Source organism: Gavialis gangeticus, unplaced genomic scaffold (genome assembly GCF_001723915.1).
Source record: "Gavialis gangeticus isolate Ggan-Ray unplaced genomic scaffold, GavGan_comp1, whole genome shotgun sequence".
NCBI lineage: Eukaryota > Metazoa > Chordata > Crocodylia > Gavialidae > Gavialis > Gavialis gangeticus.
The window spans coordinates 98,309,416-98,324,019 of NW_017728992.1; the positions used below are offsets into that span (position 1 = coordinate 98,309,416).

Below are 14,604 nucleotides of genomic sequence, written 5' to 3' on the forward strand. Positions count from 1 at the left end.
ACTATTGATTTTTTTTTTTTTTTAAATGGAAACAATTCTGTAATATTTCTGGTAAAATCTGTATTCAAACTTTGTCCATCAGTTTTGTCTTATGCATCTTTGTGGTAGATCTGCAAGCTGTTCCCATCGTGTATTGTTCTTGAGCTTTGGTATTTAAAAAAAAGTTCATACTTTTTTTGAGTAATTAAACTTCCAGAAGTACAATTGTTTGTATGATCCTGCTTTTTAGAGAAAAAGGAAGGCTATTTTAGATCTTGCAAACATAGAATGTTCTTATTTATTTTTTATTTTTTCATATGTTTTGAGTTCTTATGATCATGAAGACCTGAAGAAGTGAAGTTTTAAACCAAGGCTTACAATCTGAAACAATAACTAATGGACCAGTTACAATATGCCATGCATCTATGATGATGGCTCTGAAACCCAAGCAAATTTGTGACACCAAAAAAACTGGAAGTATGGAAAGACTGTATTATCCAAGTTTAATACCAAAATAAAAGGGACTACTATAAATATTAGTATGTTTAATGCCATAAAACATCCATTTTTAAACTTTTATCAAAAGATGTAGAATCTTGTATTTCCACCAGCCTGTCAGAAAATGCAGAAATGTTGCTGCAGTGTATATGGGCAAATTAGGCTGCCTCTTTCTCCTACTGAAAAAAAAGCCTTGCTCAGTTTTTTGAAGGATTTGGGTATGGCTGCCTAAGGCCAAAGAATTCAGGATCCCAAGTATATGGAGGCTTCTGCTTGCAGTCTTAAGTCATGCTAGATTTCAAAGGGCAGAGTCTTATTAGATGGCATCTGTGCTTTGGTTTCTTTTGGTTGCCTTCAGGGAGTTCCTTCTTCAGTGTATGGGTTTCTCAATCCAAGGTGTCTGACTTTCCCCATGAACTGTATAAAATGTTTTGATACCTGACACAAGGTTCTAGCTTCTTGCTTTAGGGACCAGGAGCCTTAGTTTTTATAGAATCTAGTTGGGGTTTTTTTTTCCAGTTGTGTTAGAGCCTAAATGCATACCTGCTGTATGTACAACACTTTGTTGCCTGTTTAAACATTTTTTTCATTTACCAAGTCATGCATTTTGGTAAATTTTTAATTACTGCTATAATATGGACATTTTCAAACTGTTCATACTCTCCTCTGGAACAGCACCCCTTGTAAATTTGCTACTCATTTAGGTGAGTAGAAACACGCTTTGGTCTTTGATACCACTTTCCATCAAACAAAAACGAATGAGCCTGATCTCTATCAATATTTGACAGGGACTTGGGAAGAAATCAGAAGTTTAAAAAGGAAATTCTGTATAAAATAGTGAATTTGAGTATGTGATACAACAGTCAAGTGGTCAAGCTGGTATCTATCAATAGCTAGAGTAAAAGGAGCACTATAAGGTACCCTGCTAATACATTATTTTATGCTGCAGCTGCACAATTCTTTAATCTTTCAGCTAGAATTTAAGAAGGAAGCACTATGATATAGATGCACCTACCAGTGTATTTTACATATGTCCCTGAAAAATCTAGCATATGCTCATAATTTATTTTTCCTTGACTTTCCCTGGATTTCATCTGGTGATAGATTGTCTTCATTTATCCAATCCACCATGCTAATTGATTTTTCCCTTGTAGTGTAGTGATGCACCTTCTCTTTGCTATGCTTATGTTTAATTTTATGATTGATCAGTTTTATGATTACTTAAAAGCAGAAATACAGTCTTGGAAACCTGCTCTTGCACACTGTAGGAGGCTGCAGTGGCTTCCTTTGGTGCCTCGCTGTCTCCTGTACTAACCAGTCAAGAGAATGAATGTTCAGCCTGCAAGTGCTTATAGAAGCACTGAATTTGAAAGCATTACATTTAATCTTCTTAAAACATTTGTCAGAAAGACAGCTACTTCCAGAGAGATTTTTCATGTGGAAACAGTCTGATTGCTTTGTTAGGTCTACAGTGTAAGGTGAGTAGATTATTAAAAGCCAAAAGTAACCTCTAGAGGAACTGGCATGAAAAGAGCCCAAATACTTAAGGCTGTTATTGAATTAAGTAAAGTAGATAGCAAGCATATATGGTACTTACCAACAGATACTCCCCTTGGTTTCAGTTCTAACATTAAGGTGATCGGCAAACAGTAAACCCTCTGCAGCTAGGGACTGAAAAATGGGTTTCAGCCACTTAGCAGTATCTTGACCTTGCCAAGTCAGCCAGTTGTCTGAGATGTTGAGCTGTTAACTAATACACACCTGTTCCACACTCAAGCTCCCTTTGATCAAACTATCTAGCTACAGTATCTGTCTGGGGTTTCTGAGGTGCCTTCCTTATTAAATTGCAGCAGCTAGATCTTTTCATCCTTAGATCTTGAAGCACTTTACAAAAGCTGAGGCAGAGAAAGGGAAAGTGACTGGCTAAGTTCTCTCAGTAGGTAAGTAGCAGTGTCAGGAAAAGAGCTTTACAGAACTGTTTCCTAGGAAAACCTTTTCAATAGCCTGACTATCATCCTTTCCTACCAGCTAGGGCTTCCTGATACACTGTTGTGAAATTATCAGGTTGCTATGGGTATGCATCTATATGGATGTATGAACAACTGTGCTGCTAAAGTGGGTGAGGGTTTATTATGTCAGCTTGTTAACTAACCCCTCTTTCACTGAGAAATAAACTACCATAGTTTAACATGCTTACCACCAGGGAAGAGCATACATAAGAAGATTTACTGTAGTGTAACTGATATGCTGATTTACTTCCTGGTAGGTCGTCTGGATGTCCATACCTTAAGAAATATTTATCATCACTTACAGGTCCAGGGGAGTGTTGGCTGCTTTACAGATAAAGTAAGGAGGTCCCAGCCATGAGAAGTATACTCCTGAGTGCTTCATCAATATCTTGCGCATTCTCCGTATGTACATTCTTCTGTGCTGCTTGTGTAGTCCCAAACATTTTAATGGAAATCCAAGCAGGAGACTGGGTTCACCCATATTGAGCTCTGTGGAGGACCTATTCCTACCATTGCAGGTTCCTCCTCCTGAAAAAACAATACTTAGTTTTACGCAGGATATCAGAAAATGGTCTTGTTCTTTAGGGTATGTCTATATGGTACAAGGCAGTGCTCTGCAGAGATATCCAAGCTACAGATAGGGGAAGCAGTATTTTGCTTAGTAATGTAGTATGATTGTGTTGCTGTACCCGAGCCCTACGCTTGCAGGTGATAGATACCAGCATTGTACTGGGCAGACCTGCCGTCTGTCCGCTGAACACCATCTTTTTAACCTGTAACTGTTCTGTATTTCAACAGGAAGACCTTTGATTGAATCTATCTATTCATCTAGATGGTCACTAACTCTCATAGTAAATGCTGGTAGCATTTCTAACACTTCATTGCCAGTGGCAGTAGAATGTGGTCTTGCTGTCTAAAATACAGTACCAAAGCTAGCGTGAAATCCTGTTTAATTTTATCATTTATACTTCTTCCAAAGTAAAAGCATTGGAATTGCCATATTAGATCAGACCAATGACATTGTAAACTGCAGACAACTAAATTTCCTAGTCATTACAGCTATTTTACTTTGGTTGCTAAGAAGACATCCCAAGAAAGCCCTCATTATCAGCAAGTTCAAGCATTCAAAAATTAGGAGTCAAACCCTGTGTTTCCTTATTAGCTTTTCTAAACAAATATAGTTTGTACACTATTAAAATATTTTTAGCTTTATGATTGTTTCATCTTTCAGGTCCCTTCCTGCCCTATGTTCCAGCGTCTCTCCTATACCTGGGGGCTAGAAGCTTATCTTTTTTGTTGTTGTTTTGCTGCTATAAAACCAAGTCTCACATGACTCCAGCAGCTGACTCTTTAAATCTCCTGGCAGCTGGCGCCTTTTTTTTTTTTTAATATGAACTCTCAGTTTTACACAGGAAGTGACAGCATGTTGCTAAACTTGGACTGATTCTCTCCAGTCTTGTCACAAATGCGTCCCTTTTAATCCATAATGTGAACATAAAGCGCAAGAGCGTGTGCATTGATTTGTTTCTTCTCCCCCGCAAGCAGCTCTGCTCCCCTCAAGGATCAAGAAGGAGGCTCAAATCCTGCCTCTGGGTGCAACCACATTCAGACCGTGATGTGAAACTGCGACTTCCTGGCTGGCTAGTATTGCTAGAAGCCAGACCATATCCCCGCAATCCAAAGGCGGCAGAAAGTTAGAGACTAATTGCAACTTGGCAAGATGATATTTAAACAAGCCAAGACTGGCAGCGGCTACGGCAACGCTAGTCAGCACCTCCCCCCACAGCCCGCTCCTGTTTCCCCTCCCTCCGCCCTTCGGTATTCCACAACTGTGTCTCTTAAGTTCTAGAACGCCCCAAGCGGCCAATCGGAATTGTGAGGCGGAAGTAGGCGCACCAATCGGAGCGGAGCGGAGCGGGGCCTCCGGACTTGGAAGAGGCTTCCAGCGGCTACTTCCTAGTGCCTGTGGTCGGGGAGCTGCTGGGCCGGCATGGTGCGGGGCCGGATCACCGCGCTGGCTGTGAGCGACGTGCGCTTCCCCACCTCTCTGGGCCACCATGGCTCCGATGCTATGGTAAGCGCCGCTGCTAAGGGCGGTTCCCGGTCCCAAAGCGCTGCTCTGGGCTCGCAGGACTGGGCTGTGCCCAATACAGGTCTCAGCTGCTGGACCCTGGCAGGGGCACAGTCGCCAAGGGAGCTTGTCCCCGGAGAGGCAAGCGGCTGAGATCACTGGAAGAATGAACTTCCCGAGGCTCAAGATCCTCCTTCGTGAACCTTTAACGTTCAGTCGCATCAAATAGATTTGCGTAACACCCTCAGCATGTCACTCCCTAAAAGGCTGGAATTAAAAAACACTGCAGGGGAGGGAGGGGATGATTTGTGTAGTTCCCCAGGCTTCTGTTTCTGTTGCACCAAACTTAGCTTGCCTGGGGGAGTCCTTCACAGTGCTGCTACTTCAGGTATGTGATTAGGATGTGGGTGAATTGGTGCCTGCCTTCCTCTGTTAAGTTTCTCGCACCAATCTTTTGGTCTTCAATTTAGCACCCGGACCCTGACTATTCTGCTGCCTATGTAGTAATCGAAACCGATGCGCATGACGGACTCAAAGGTTATGGCTTAACATTTACATTGGGTAAAGGCACAGAAGTTGGTAAGTTATTATTATGCCCTGACGTTCAAATGAGCCCCAAGTCCAATGGAAAATGTTGTTGGGGTCTTTTCGAAGGAAATACAGGGAACGATTTTGCCTTCACACAATATCTTTTTATAAGTGACAGCTGTTGGAACAGCGTAGAACGCCATAAAGTCCAGGGTTGTAGAGGCTGCAAGTTAACCAGTGTGTTAAATCCTTGTTCTAATCAGTCACCTATTTGACCAGTCTTGCAAAATCCTTTTACAGACTCCCATAAGACAGCTTGTTTCAGAATTGTGATCCTGCGTGCAGTTGTCTGATTCTAAACTAACAAATGCCTTGTAAACGTTTTAAGCTTTAACATCTCCTGCATTTCTCTGTTTCCCTCCTTGCTTTATAAAAACAGGAAACGGGTGACTGAAAATTGCAGTTGCCGTAGAGTATTCAGGATTGGGCTTCTAACCCTTGCTGATCATTGGTGTATGCACACAGACATTTAGAAGAGATGGAGGAAGATAGCATCAGCAAGAGTGCATTAGTTTTGTATATACCATGATGGCATTTCCACAGGATGGTAAAAATCCCATCCCGTTAACAGTCATGCTTTTTCATGTAAATTCTTATTGTTGCCAAATCTTTTGTTATCCCCAGTGATACTTTCAGTAGTATCAGTGACTTGCACTGGCTTTAAATTCAAGCCCTGATTCCACAAAGAACTATGTGAAGGTCCAGGGAATAATTTATAGAGTCCCTTTGACTTCCCATCTACTCGCATCCATCTGTTCATTTCCCTTTACAGCTTCAAGGCCTTTGATTAGAAAGATCAGGATTGTATATGTCATATTTGTAAAACACCAGCATGAGTGTTGACTGCACTGGAAAAGTTTTTTAAAAATAAAGGAATAAAGGCAAATGGTGGCTAGATTTATATTCTCTCTAATGTATAAATGTTGAAATTATTACACAGTTTGTTAACTTATTAAGAAGGTATTTCACAGTTGAGCAATTCAGGAATCTAAGAACTTTACTATGTATGTCTAAGATATGGTCTTGGACAGTCCATGTCTGTTTTTATTCTTAGGAAAGGGGAGTAGAGGTTATATGCCTCTTATATTTAAAGCTCCTTTGCCCTGTCTGCAGACACTAGCAAAAGTTAATGCCAATTCAGCTCTATTAATTGGTAACATCTGGAGCCCTAGGTGGGCTGTGCCATTTGTACAAGGCCATCCAACTTTATGGACACTGGAAAAGTTTCAAAACATTTTCTTGACAGACTAGGTTTTTGGGCTTTTCATTTCTCCTGATAATTTAAAGTTCTAAACCAACGATTCAGGTGGTGTGAGATTTTTGTTCCAGGTGCTGCACAACATTAGTTCTGTTAGATGTCCAAACACTAATATGTCATTCGCAAGATAAACCCAGAAATTTCAACTAGGAATTCATAGTGTCACAAAACATTCTGACCTGTTGTGGTATTTCTGAGTTCTTTGTCACAGAAGCATTGCCCTATTATTTTTCTGTAGTCAAGAAACAAGTGAACGCCAAAAGCCAGCATTTACCAAGGGGTGGTTTCAACCTAAATTTTTTGAGAACCACTGATCTAAACGTACCTCTCAACATGTTTGAACCGTGACCATTGGAAGCACGTCTGTGATAAATGTGAGCTTGATCTTACAGCGTGTCAAATGCTCTCATCCTGTTCCAAGCATGCCTGTAAGCACGTGAGTGGTCTTAATGGGACTGTTTTGCTAATTAATGTTTGCATGTGCTATAAATGTGTTGGAACCTACAGGATCAAGTTCCTTTTCTCTGAAATGAATAGAATTTTCACAAACTTCCCTGTGTCATGTCCCCTTAATACCAGGGTTTGTGGTCAAGAAGTTTCTATTTCTGTCTCATTAAGGCATGACATTCTAGAACCTCGAACAGACTGTCAAAAAGCCCGAGGCTGAATCCATTCAATCTTTGCAGGTTAATCTAAGATGCGTAGATTGAACTGATAAGCAAGTGAATAGACATTCTTTCACTTTTGATTCCAGAAATGCAGCCACTTGCTTACAGTGGCCCAAGCCAGAAGCCAGGGAGCAGTAGAGAACACCTCCCTGCTCTGCTGGATCAGACAGCTTGGGCCAGGACTAGCCTGCCCATCCTGTGAGGCGGGGTTTGCAGGAGAGTGCAAAGCATCCTTGGATGCTGGGGGACTGAGAGTTAACTTGAATCTGGAGGGGATCTGACACAAGTTCAATAAACTGATTTAACCTAACTCAGTTAGGTCTGATACTGCATCCATCCAGGTTTATCTTAAACTGGTTTCAGCTTTTTTTAAAGCAGTTTGTGTGAATCGAAATTCTGTTCTGTTACAGATTTGAGTCAGTTTCCAATCACTTATACTGGTTTATTTGTGATTTCTGTCCCTAGCCCTTGAGGAAGAAGATGCTTAGCAAACAGATTATTGGGTGTTTCAGTGATGTTTGCTTCATTTCAATACTCATTCAACACTCATTTCAAGAGTGTTGTTGCTCTTTCATGGAGAAAAATGCCCCTTTAGAGCTCTACCACTGTTTATGGATCAGTGAAAGGAAATCACTATTTAAAGTGGTAAGGAAATCTGGGGACTTGATTTAAATGAAATAAAATGAACTATCAAGTATCTGCCTATCAGCTTTGTTTTCTCTGTGTTATCAGTGCTGGCAAGAAAAGGCAAAGAGGACTAGGCTGAAGCAGGTGCTTAAGTACTTGACCCATATTTACATAGCACATAAAAAGATTGGACAAATTCTTGGAAAAAAGGGGCATCATGAGCTACTGAGCACAGGAACTAGGGATACAGCCTCTGAACTAGAACTTCTTATGCCTTAAATGCTGGAGACTGCAAGTGAGAGAGGAACAGTGGGGAAAAAAACACCTTGATCATGCCGAGTTCACTCTTTCAGCATCTGGTCTTGGCCACAGTGTGACAAGGGATACTGGGCAAGATGGACCTATGGTCTGAGCTAGTAAATAGTAGTTCTTATGTTCTTGTGTTCTTATACCATTGCAAAGTATGAATCTTTTGCATGTACAGATTACACAAGTATAAGCAATTGAAAGCCCAGCTTTCAAGTACACAGAGCCATCTCAACAGCTGAACAACTGAAACACTAACAATTCCGTATCTCTACTGTATGCCTATAAGGACTTGTCAGAAGTTAACAACTGTTTCTTAGCATATGTCTGAATCTTGATTTGTATCTTCCTTACACGCTGCCTGAGACAGTGGGATGCAATGCAGGTCCAATCCCTCACTTCCTAAATTGTTCATATATGGACCTATGAACAATTTACTGTGGGGTCAAAAGGAGCAGATGGGTGCTGTGCATCACCTACTCGCTCTGCTGTCACTGCTTATACATTGCCCATGGTAAATGGAAGCTAACTTGGGGTGACTTAATGCTTTTTTTCATTGAGGACACAATTGTGTCCAAGCTCTAAAGTTATTACGCAGTTTTAAGTCTTGCACCTTTAAGTCCTATAACTAATACACACTATTTTTCCTTAGAAAATGTTCATGCTGGTCTCCAAGCAACTCTTATAAACATGTTACTGTCTAGTAACCTTTTGCCTAGCAATGTCCTTGGATCACAGCATGACAGTAACAATTGTAATCCATTAAACCCTTGCCACTCAAGTCTGGAGATTAGTAAATGCCTGACAACCTCTAAGAAACCATTCTAACATATGTGATACCCTTGATCAGATTAATATGATGTCTTTGTCTTCCTAGATCCATATTTATTTAAAGAACTAATTCCATTCCCACTTCAAAAAAGGATCGCCTGTTGCATTCTAAAAGAAAATGAGCAAATGTTCACAACCATTTCTGCTCAAAAACAGCAAGACTTTTGTCTGTATCCTCATAAAAATAATCTCTAAATATACTAATATGCTGTATGTAGTCATACATGCCAGCTTGAATGTGTCAGTTCTTGTTCATGTATCCACTTGGGGAGTTTAACCACTACCGTTATTAAGACTAGGATTTGGTTCTTTGTGCATGGCTTGGATTTGGTATCATGCTGAGTAACCGCCTCTCATTCAAGTTAATGGGAGCTGAGGTATTTTAGTTACCTAAGTGGCCCCAAATACTGTAGGGTGTGAGCACCCCACAGTTGTTCATGTATTCGTCTTTACAATGCCCCAGTGAGGTAGGCAAATGGTATTAGTCCTGATTTCCAGATGGGGCACTGAAGCACAGAAGTGCTTCGCTCATGGCCACGTGGGTAAGTCTGATGGAACAGAGGCATGACCCCAGGTCTTCAGATCTCAAGCTAGTGCCTTTGCAATGGTGGCTTGCAGGATTGGTCTAAGATCTGTTCAGTTTCTTCTTAAGATTTCCTTTGTCTCTTCTGTTAATGAAAATGTTTAGATGATAGTAACATTCCTAACGCATGTGTCCTTTCTGTAATTGCCCCCCTACCCTCTACAGCCTGCTAGAACTGTGTGTGTAAGCAGATACTTTCCTACTTAGCATGTGTTCTGCACTAACAAAACCCCCTGCTGGGAATTCCTGATGAGATCAATAGTGGAATATGGCACTGAAACAAGCAAGACTTTTCCATTAGGATCCTGAGGAGCTGAAACAGCTGGGTTGGAACTACTGTTATATAATGCTCAGAAACAAAATTACATAATAGAAAAAATAAATTTGTTGTGGCTCCCAGCGCCCTTTCTTTTGTGAGATATGTACTATACCTGCCAAAGGCCTACCACATTCATGGAACTGCTGTTTTCCTACTGCGTTTTAGGGCAGCTGTTCTATTTTTACTAGTACACATTACTTTAGTAGGTTAGATTTTTAACTTGTGGCAGGAGACAATAGAGGCATCTTCACAGCCCTTTACAAACTAATTGATCCTTCTGGCAGCCCTCTGAGGAAAATATTGTGAACCTCATGTAACAAAGATGGAAACATAGGAGGGAGAGTGGTTGTGTGGCTTGGCTGAAGACACTAGCAGTCCATGGCAGAGCTGAAGTTATATGCCAAATCTGGCTCCCTCTTGCCGGTTCAGACCACTAGGTTAAGCCACTCAGAAAGCATTGCATCCTGAAATGGTGGTAAAAGTAGTGTGAATGCTTTTTCTAAATGTTTTGTTGTAATTCAGCGACATATCCTGGTGTGTTTTGCAGTTGTTTGTGCTGTTAATGCTCTCTCCACCCACGTGGTTCATAAAGACATGGAAGAAATTGTCAGCAATTTTAGAAATTTCTACAGGCAACTCACCAGTGATGGGCAGCTCCGATGGGTAAGATGCATCTGGGGTGTTCATGTGAAATAGATATATAAATGTATTTTCACCTAAGTCCCTCTCTGCATTCGGAGGCTATAGTTGCAGAACAGTTGTGGAATCTTGCAGCAGTTCCAGAGGGATGGGTTCAAGCCCCACATTGGACTTGTGCCCCTTTTGACCTGACTGTAAATGGGAACCTAGTCAATTCAGATTGGGGAGTAAGTGCAAGTTGACGGCAGTGCTAGCCACATCTCTCCTTTTTTGTGTCTGTGGTTGTAGACACTAATGTCTGGCCACTAGGCTCAGAAGGACCTTGACCCCTGTGTACAGTTATGGTAGAAAAAGAAAATTAATTTTATGCAAGCTGGGACATTGCAATTATATCTACTCAACTTCTACCCATGCAGAGCTCTGTTGATTTGGTTTCCAAGTGAATGCTAGTATCTACCCACACAGATCTGCTAACAGAAGGAAGGCCTGGGTTCCTAAGTGTGCTTTCTGCCTGTTCAGAGATCAGATTTTTTCCTCTCTCTTTTGTTCTCCATTCATTGACTCACATGATCACAAAATGGTTCTATTAGGTTTGGGTTTTTGGAAATGGAAAATCCAGCTAGACCAGTATGGAGAATGCCATGGTGGTATTCTTACATTGCAACTAATACATAGCAAGTTCAGATGTTTCCCACCTTTTCCAGTAAATACAAGGTTGTCTTTTAGTGTCACTGGCTCATTTTTCCTTGACCTGGGTTTCTGTTTTATTTTGTTTGGCTGAATATTGTGACTGATGTGATGACTTAATTTCCACTTAATAGTAAATTGTTAATTGTGTCTATGTGAGTCTTTTATCTTTTGCCCACAGATTGGTCCAGAAAAAGGAGCTGTTCATTTGGCAACAGCTGCTATTCTGAATGCCGTGTGGGATCTGTGGGCTAAGCAGGAGGGAAAGGTAATGTATTTAGACCTGGTAGGCAAGCATGTTACTGCATACTGCATTCTCCTAATTATCCATCTTTTGCGGAGTTAGGTCCTGACTCTGCAGTGATTTATGCATGTGCTTAACTTTTAGTTCACAGAAGTATGTGCACCATCAAGTTCACTGGGGCTTCACAGGGGCTTTACTTTTTGTAAGGAATTGTTTGTATGCTGCTTTGTTGGATATCCATCATTTCTCATTATATAATCGGTTTTGTTTTCTAGCCTCTGTGGAAGCTACTAGTTGACATGGTAAGACAATCCTGTTCTGTGTGAGGCATGATGGCTGTTGGGCACTGAAGTTTTTGCTTTATTAAGAGTAAAAATGTTGGCTTGTATCCAAGCTAAAATTACATCTATACAGCATGTGCCAAGGTTCTAGAAACCTGAGTTTCTGCAAGGTGCGGATGCTAGTTTCTGCTCTGAAAGATCTTTTCCTTCCTAGGTAGTTGTGGAAAGCTGGTTCTGGCCATACCCAACTAGATAAACCATCCCTTTTTATCAGGTCATTGTTACAGACCCTTCCCTGTCCCAGTATAACAACACACATGGTGACAGGACCCTATCTATACTGATATTAGTAAATTATGTACAAGACTGGAATCTTTGTGTTGGCTAATCAGTGAACTGATGTACCTGTACACAGCACTTTCTATGGAAGGGAAACTAGGAAAATGCTGATGGATGTCTCATGCTTTGATATGTGTATTATCTAAGAGTTGCCCTTTTGTAATTGTGTCATCTTATTCTTTGTGGTTTGTTTCACACTAAATATTCTTTGACCAGGATCCCAAGCAGTTGTTATCCTGCATAGATTTCAGGTATATCACCGATGCGCTAACAGAAGAAGAAGCTTATGGTAAGTCATCCTTCCATTAAGAAGCAGATTGTGGTTCCCTTTTGCGTCCTTTATTCCTTGAGCTTTCATTGATTTCAGCAGGACTAGTGGAGGATTAGTTCACTCCTTGTAAGAAGATCAGCGTCTGGCTTTCTGAAAACAGCAGAATGGTGGGGGTGGGAAAGAATTGTACTTTCCATTCATGTAATATTTCCCCTTCATTCCTTTGCAGAAATACTCATAAATAGCCTACTTGGGAAAAAAGAAAGAGGTAAGCTATTAAATTAAAATATATGATAATTATTTTCTAGAAACATAATGGGACCGAATACTTTGTTTAGTATTATGGTATGGACACATGACATGTTCACCGGGAAATAAATGGACTTTTCTGCATAGTAAAAGTGGAGCAGATGCATGGTGCTCAGGCTGATGACTTTAGTCATTCAAATCCAGGGTAAAACTGAATAAACTTTACTACATGGGGACGGTACTGCATAGACTGTCTTGTGTGTCTGTTCTCCTAATCAGTACCATCCCAAAGGTACCCACTTACTCGGGTGCAAACCAGCTCCCTTGCTGCCTCCTTGCCAGGTGCTGTAATAGTGTCTGCTGTGAGCAAGTAGCTTGGAAGAGCTGGCTGTGTGCCTATTCTTACTACTGAGTACACTTACTACAGCATTTCTCCATAGTACTTGTCATGTGTCCGCACCCTAAATATGGCACTTGTGGGTGAGAATCCTATTCTTTAAGAAGAAAACTGGGAGTTGAAAACTGATGTTCTCATTTGCATTGTATAAAATTGCTTCCTTATGAGTCATGGGGGAGGTAGAAGCCGTATATGGTGAGCAAATTTGTGCTGCCTTGCTGGCCCCTGCTGTGATGAATGTTTGTCAGCCATGTTGGCATGGTGATGCTGCTTCTTGCATCGTAATGGTTTTTTTTTCCTGGGCTGCAGCTCTGTTGAGTTTGGGAGTGATTGTGGAGAGAACAGGATCATTTTTTGTCAACACATTTGACCTGTCCTGTTTTAAAACACTTTTTTTAAGGTCATCATCTCCACGAGAAGCAGTTTTAGTAAAATTGTCTTACAACATAGCCATCCATGGAATAGAAAAACCACGTTTTCATCATGATGGTCTTTGTCTTTGCAGAAGAACAAATGTTTACACATGGATATCCTGCTTACACCACTTCATGTGCTTGGCTGGGCTACTCAGACCAGCAGTTAAAACAGGTTTGCTTCTTTGATATCAAGATCTTAAACATTTCTCTCCAAGGGGTAGTGGTGATAGATGATGGTCAGACATTCAGTGGTGACTTTTAGACCCGTAAGAGCTGAGTCCTGAGAAAGAGCCTTAAGAGCTGAGTCCTAATGTGAAGCAAAAAGTGAAGCCCTGCATAGCACGGATGTAGGGGGAGTGAAGGCCATGTTGAGGAGTGGAGTTTCTGGGCTGTATCTACACTAGGGTTTTAGCCACTGCTCTAGATACTGAAACAAGCTATTAGGGTAACAGTGCAGGTCAGTTTACCCTGGTTCATTGTGCATAATGAGCATTTTGCTCTGGTACAGATATGATGGTGTAAATAAAGGCCATGTTTACATGGGAATACTTAGGAAAGTAAAAGCAGATTAAGTAAAGTTGTGAAGCTAGTGTTTTCAATCCTTGTGTGTATACTCCCATTCAGAAGTTAAGTGGCTTTTATCTTGCTTTAGTTTAGCCCTCAAACAAGGGTATCTTCATACAGAGAATGAATGCTTTGTAGTGTCACATCTTTCTTAGTTCATCTTAACTTTCTCAAGTATCCCTATGCAAACAGGCCTTGAGCCTGTGACACATTTTGTTGCTCAGAGATCCTTTCTTCCAAGCTCCTAGTAGTCTCAGCTTTGGCAGATACGTCTAAAGCAAGGGCTGGCAAATATTTTGGGTGGAGGGCTGCTTACCGAGTTTTGGCAAGTTGTCAAGGGCTGCAGGGGTAGCCCTGCCCCTTGACAGGTGCCCCACCCCCTGGTCGCCATCTTGACCAGAAGTCCTGCTCCTTAACCCCTGACCTTTGCCACCAGAAGTGTCCCCGCCCCCCTTGCCCCTGGAAGTACTCCTTTCACCAAGGGGTTTTACCTTCATGGAACTAGAAAAATACCAAATTATATTCTAAACATCAAACATCTACTACAACATTAATTAATTTGATTTCTAAAACTATTTTTGTCCTGATTTACATGCTTTTATGTAGTATACATAGAGGTGATCTTATAAAAGCTTCAAATAAAATCTTGCTCTTGTATAATGTAGGGGGCTGTGGGGAATATGGATGCGTGGGTACAGGTTTGTGGAGGGGCTGTGAGTATGTGGGGTGTGGGGGAAGGTGTGGGGGGTGTGGGTGTGTGTGGGGTAGGGGAGCATGTGG

General features: G+C 41.2%; 1 protein-coding gene across 2 annotated transcripts in view; it reads left to right on the top strand.

Moving 5' to 3' along the window:
* Nucleotides 1–4,391: 4,391 nt before the first annotated feature.
* ENOSF1 (enolase superfamily member 1) overlaps nt 4,392–14,604 on the top strand; it is a 33,768-nt gene continuing 23,555 nt past the window's right edge. The window contains exons 1-8 of one of the 2 annotated variants that reach the window (XM_019525945.1): nt 4,392–4,560; nt 5,028–5,136; nt 10,285–10,400; nt 11,245–11,331; nt 11,583–11,609; nt 12,144–12,216; nt 12,428–12,466; nt 13,350–13,432. In XM_019525945.1, coding sequence (XP_019381490.1) covers nt 4,477–4,560; nt 5,028–5,136; nt 10,285–10,400; nt 11,245–11,331; nt 11,583–11,609; nt 12,144–12,216; nt 12,428–12,466; nt 13,350–13,432 — 618 coding nt within the window. In that variant the 5' untranslated portion in view covers nt 4,392–4,476. The remainder of the gene's footprint in view (nt 4,561–5,027; nt 5,137–10,284; nt 10,401–11,244; nt 11,332–11,582; nt 11,610–12,143; nt 12,217–12,427; nt 12,467–13,349; nt 13,433–14,604) is intronic. The other variant, XM_019525954.1, reaches the window with a different exon arrangement.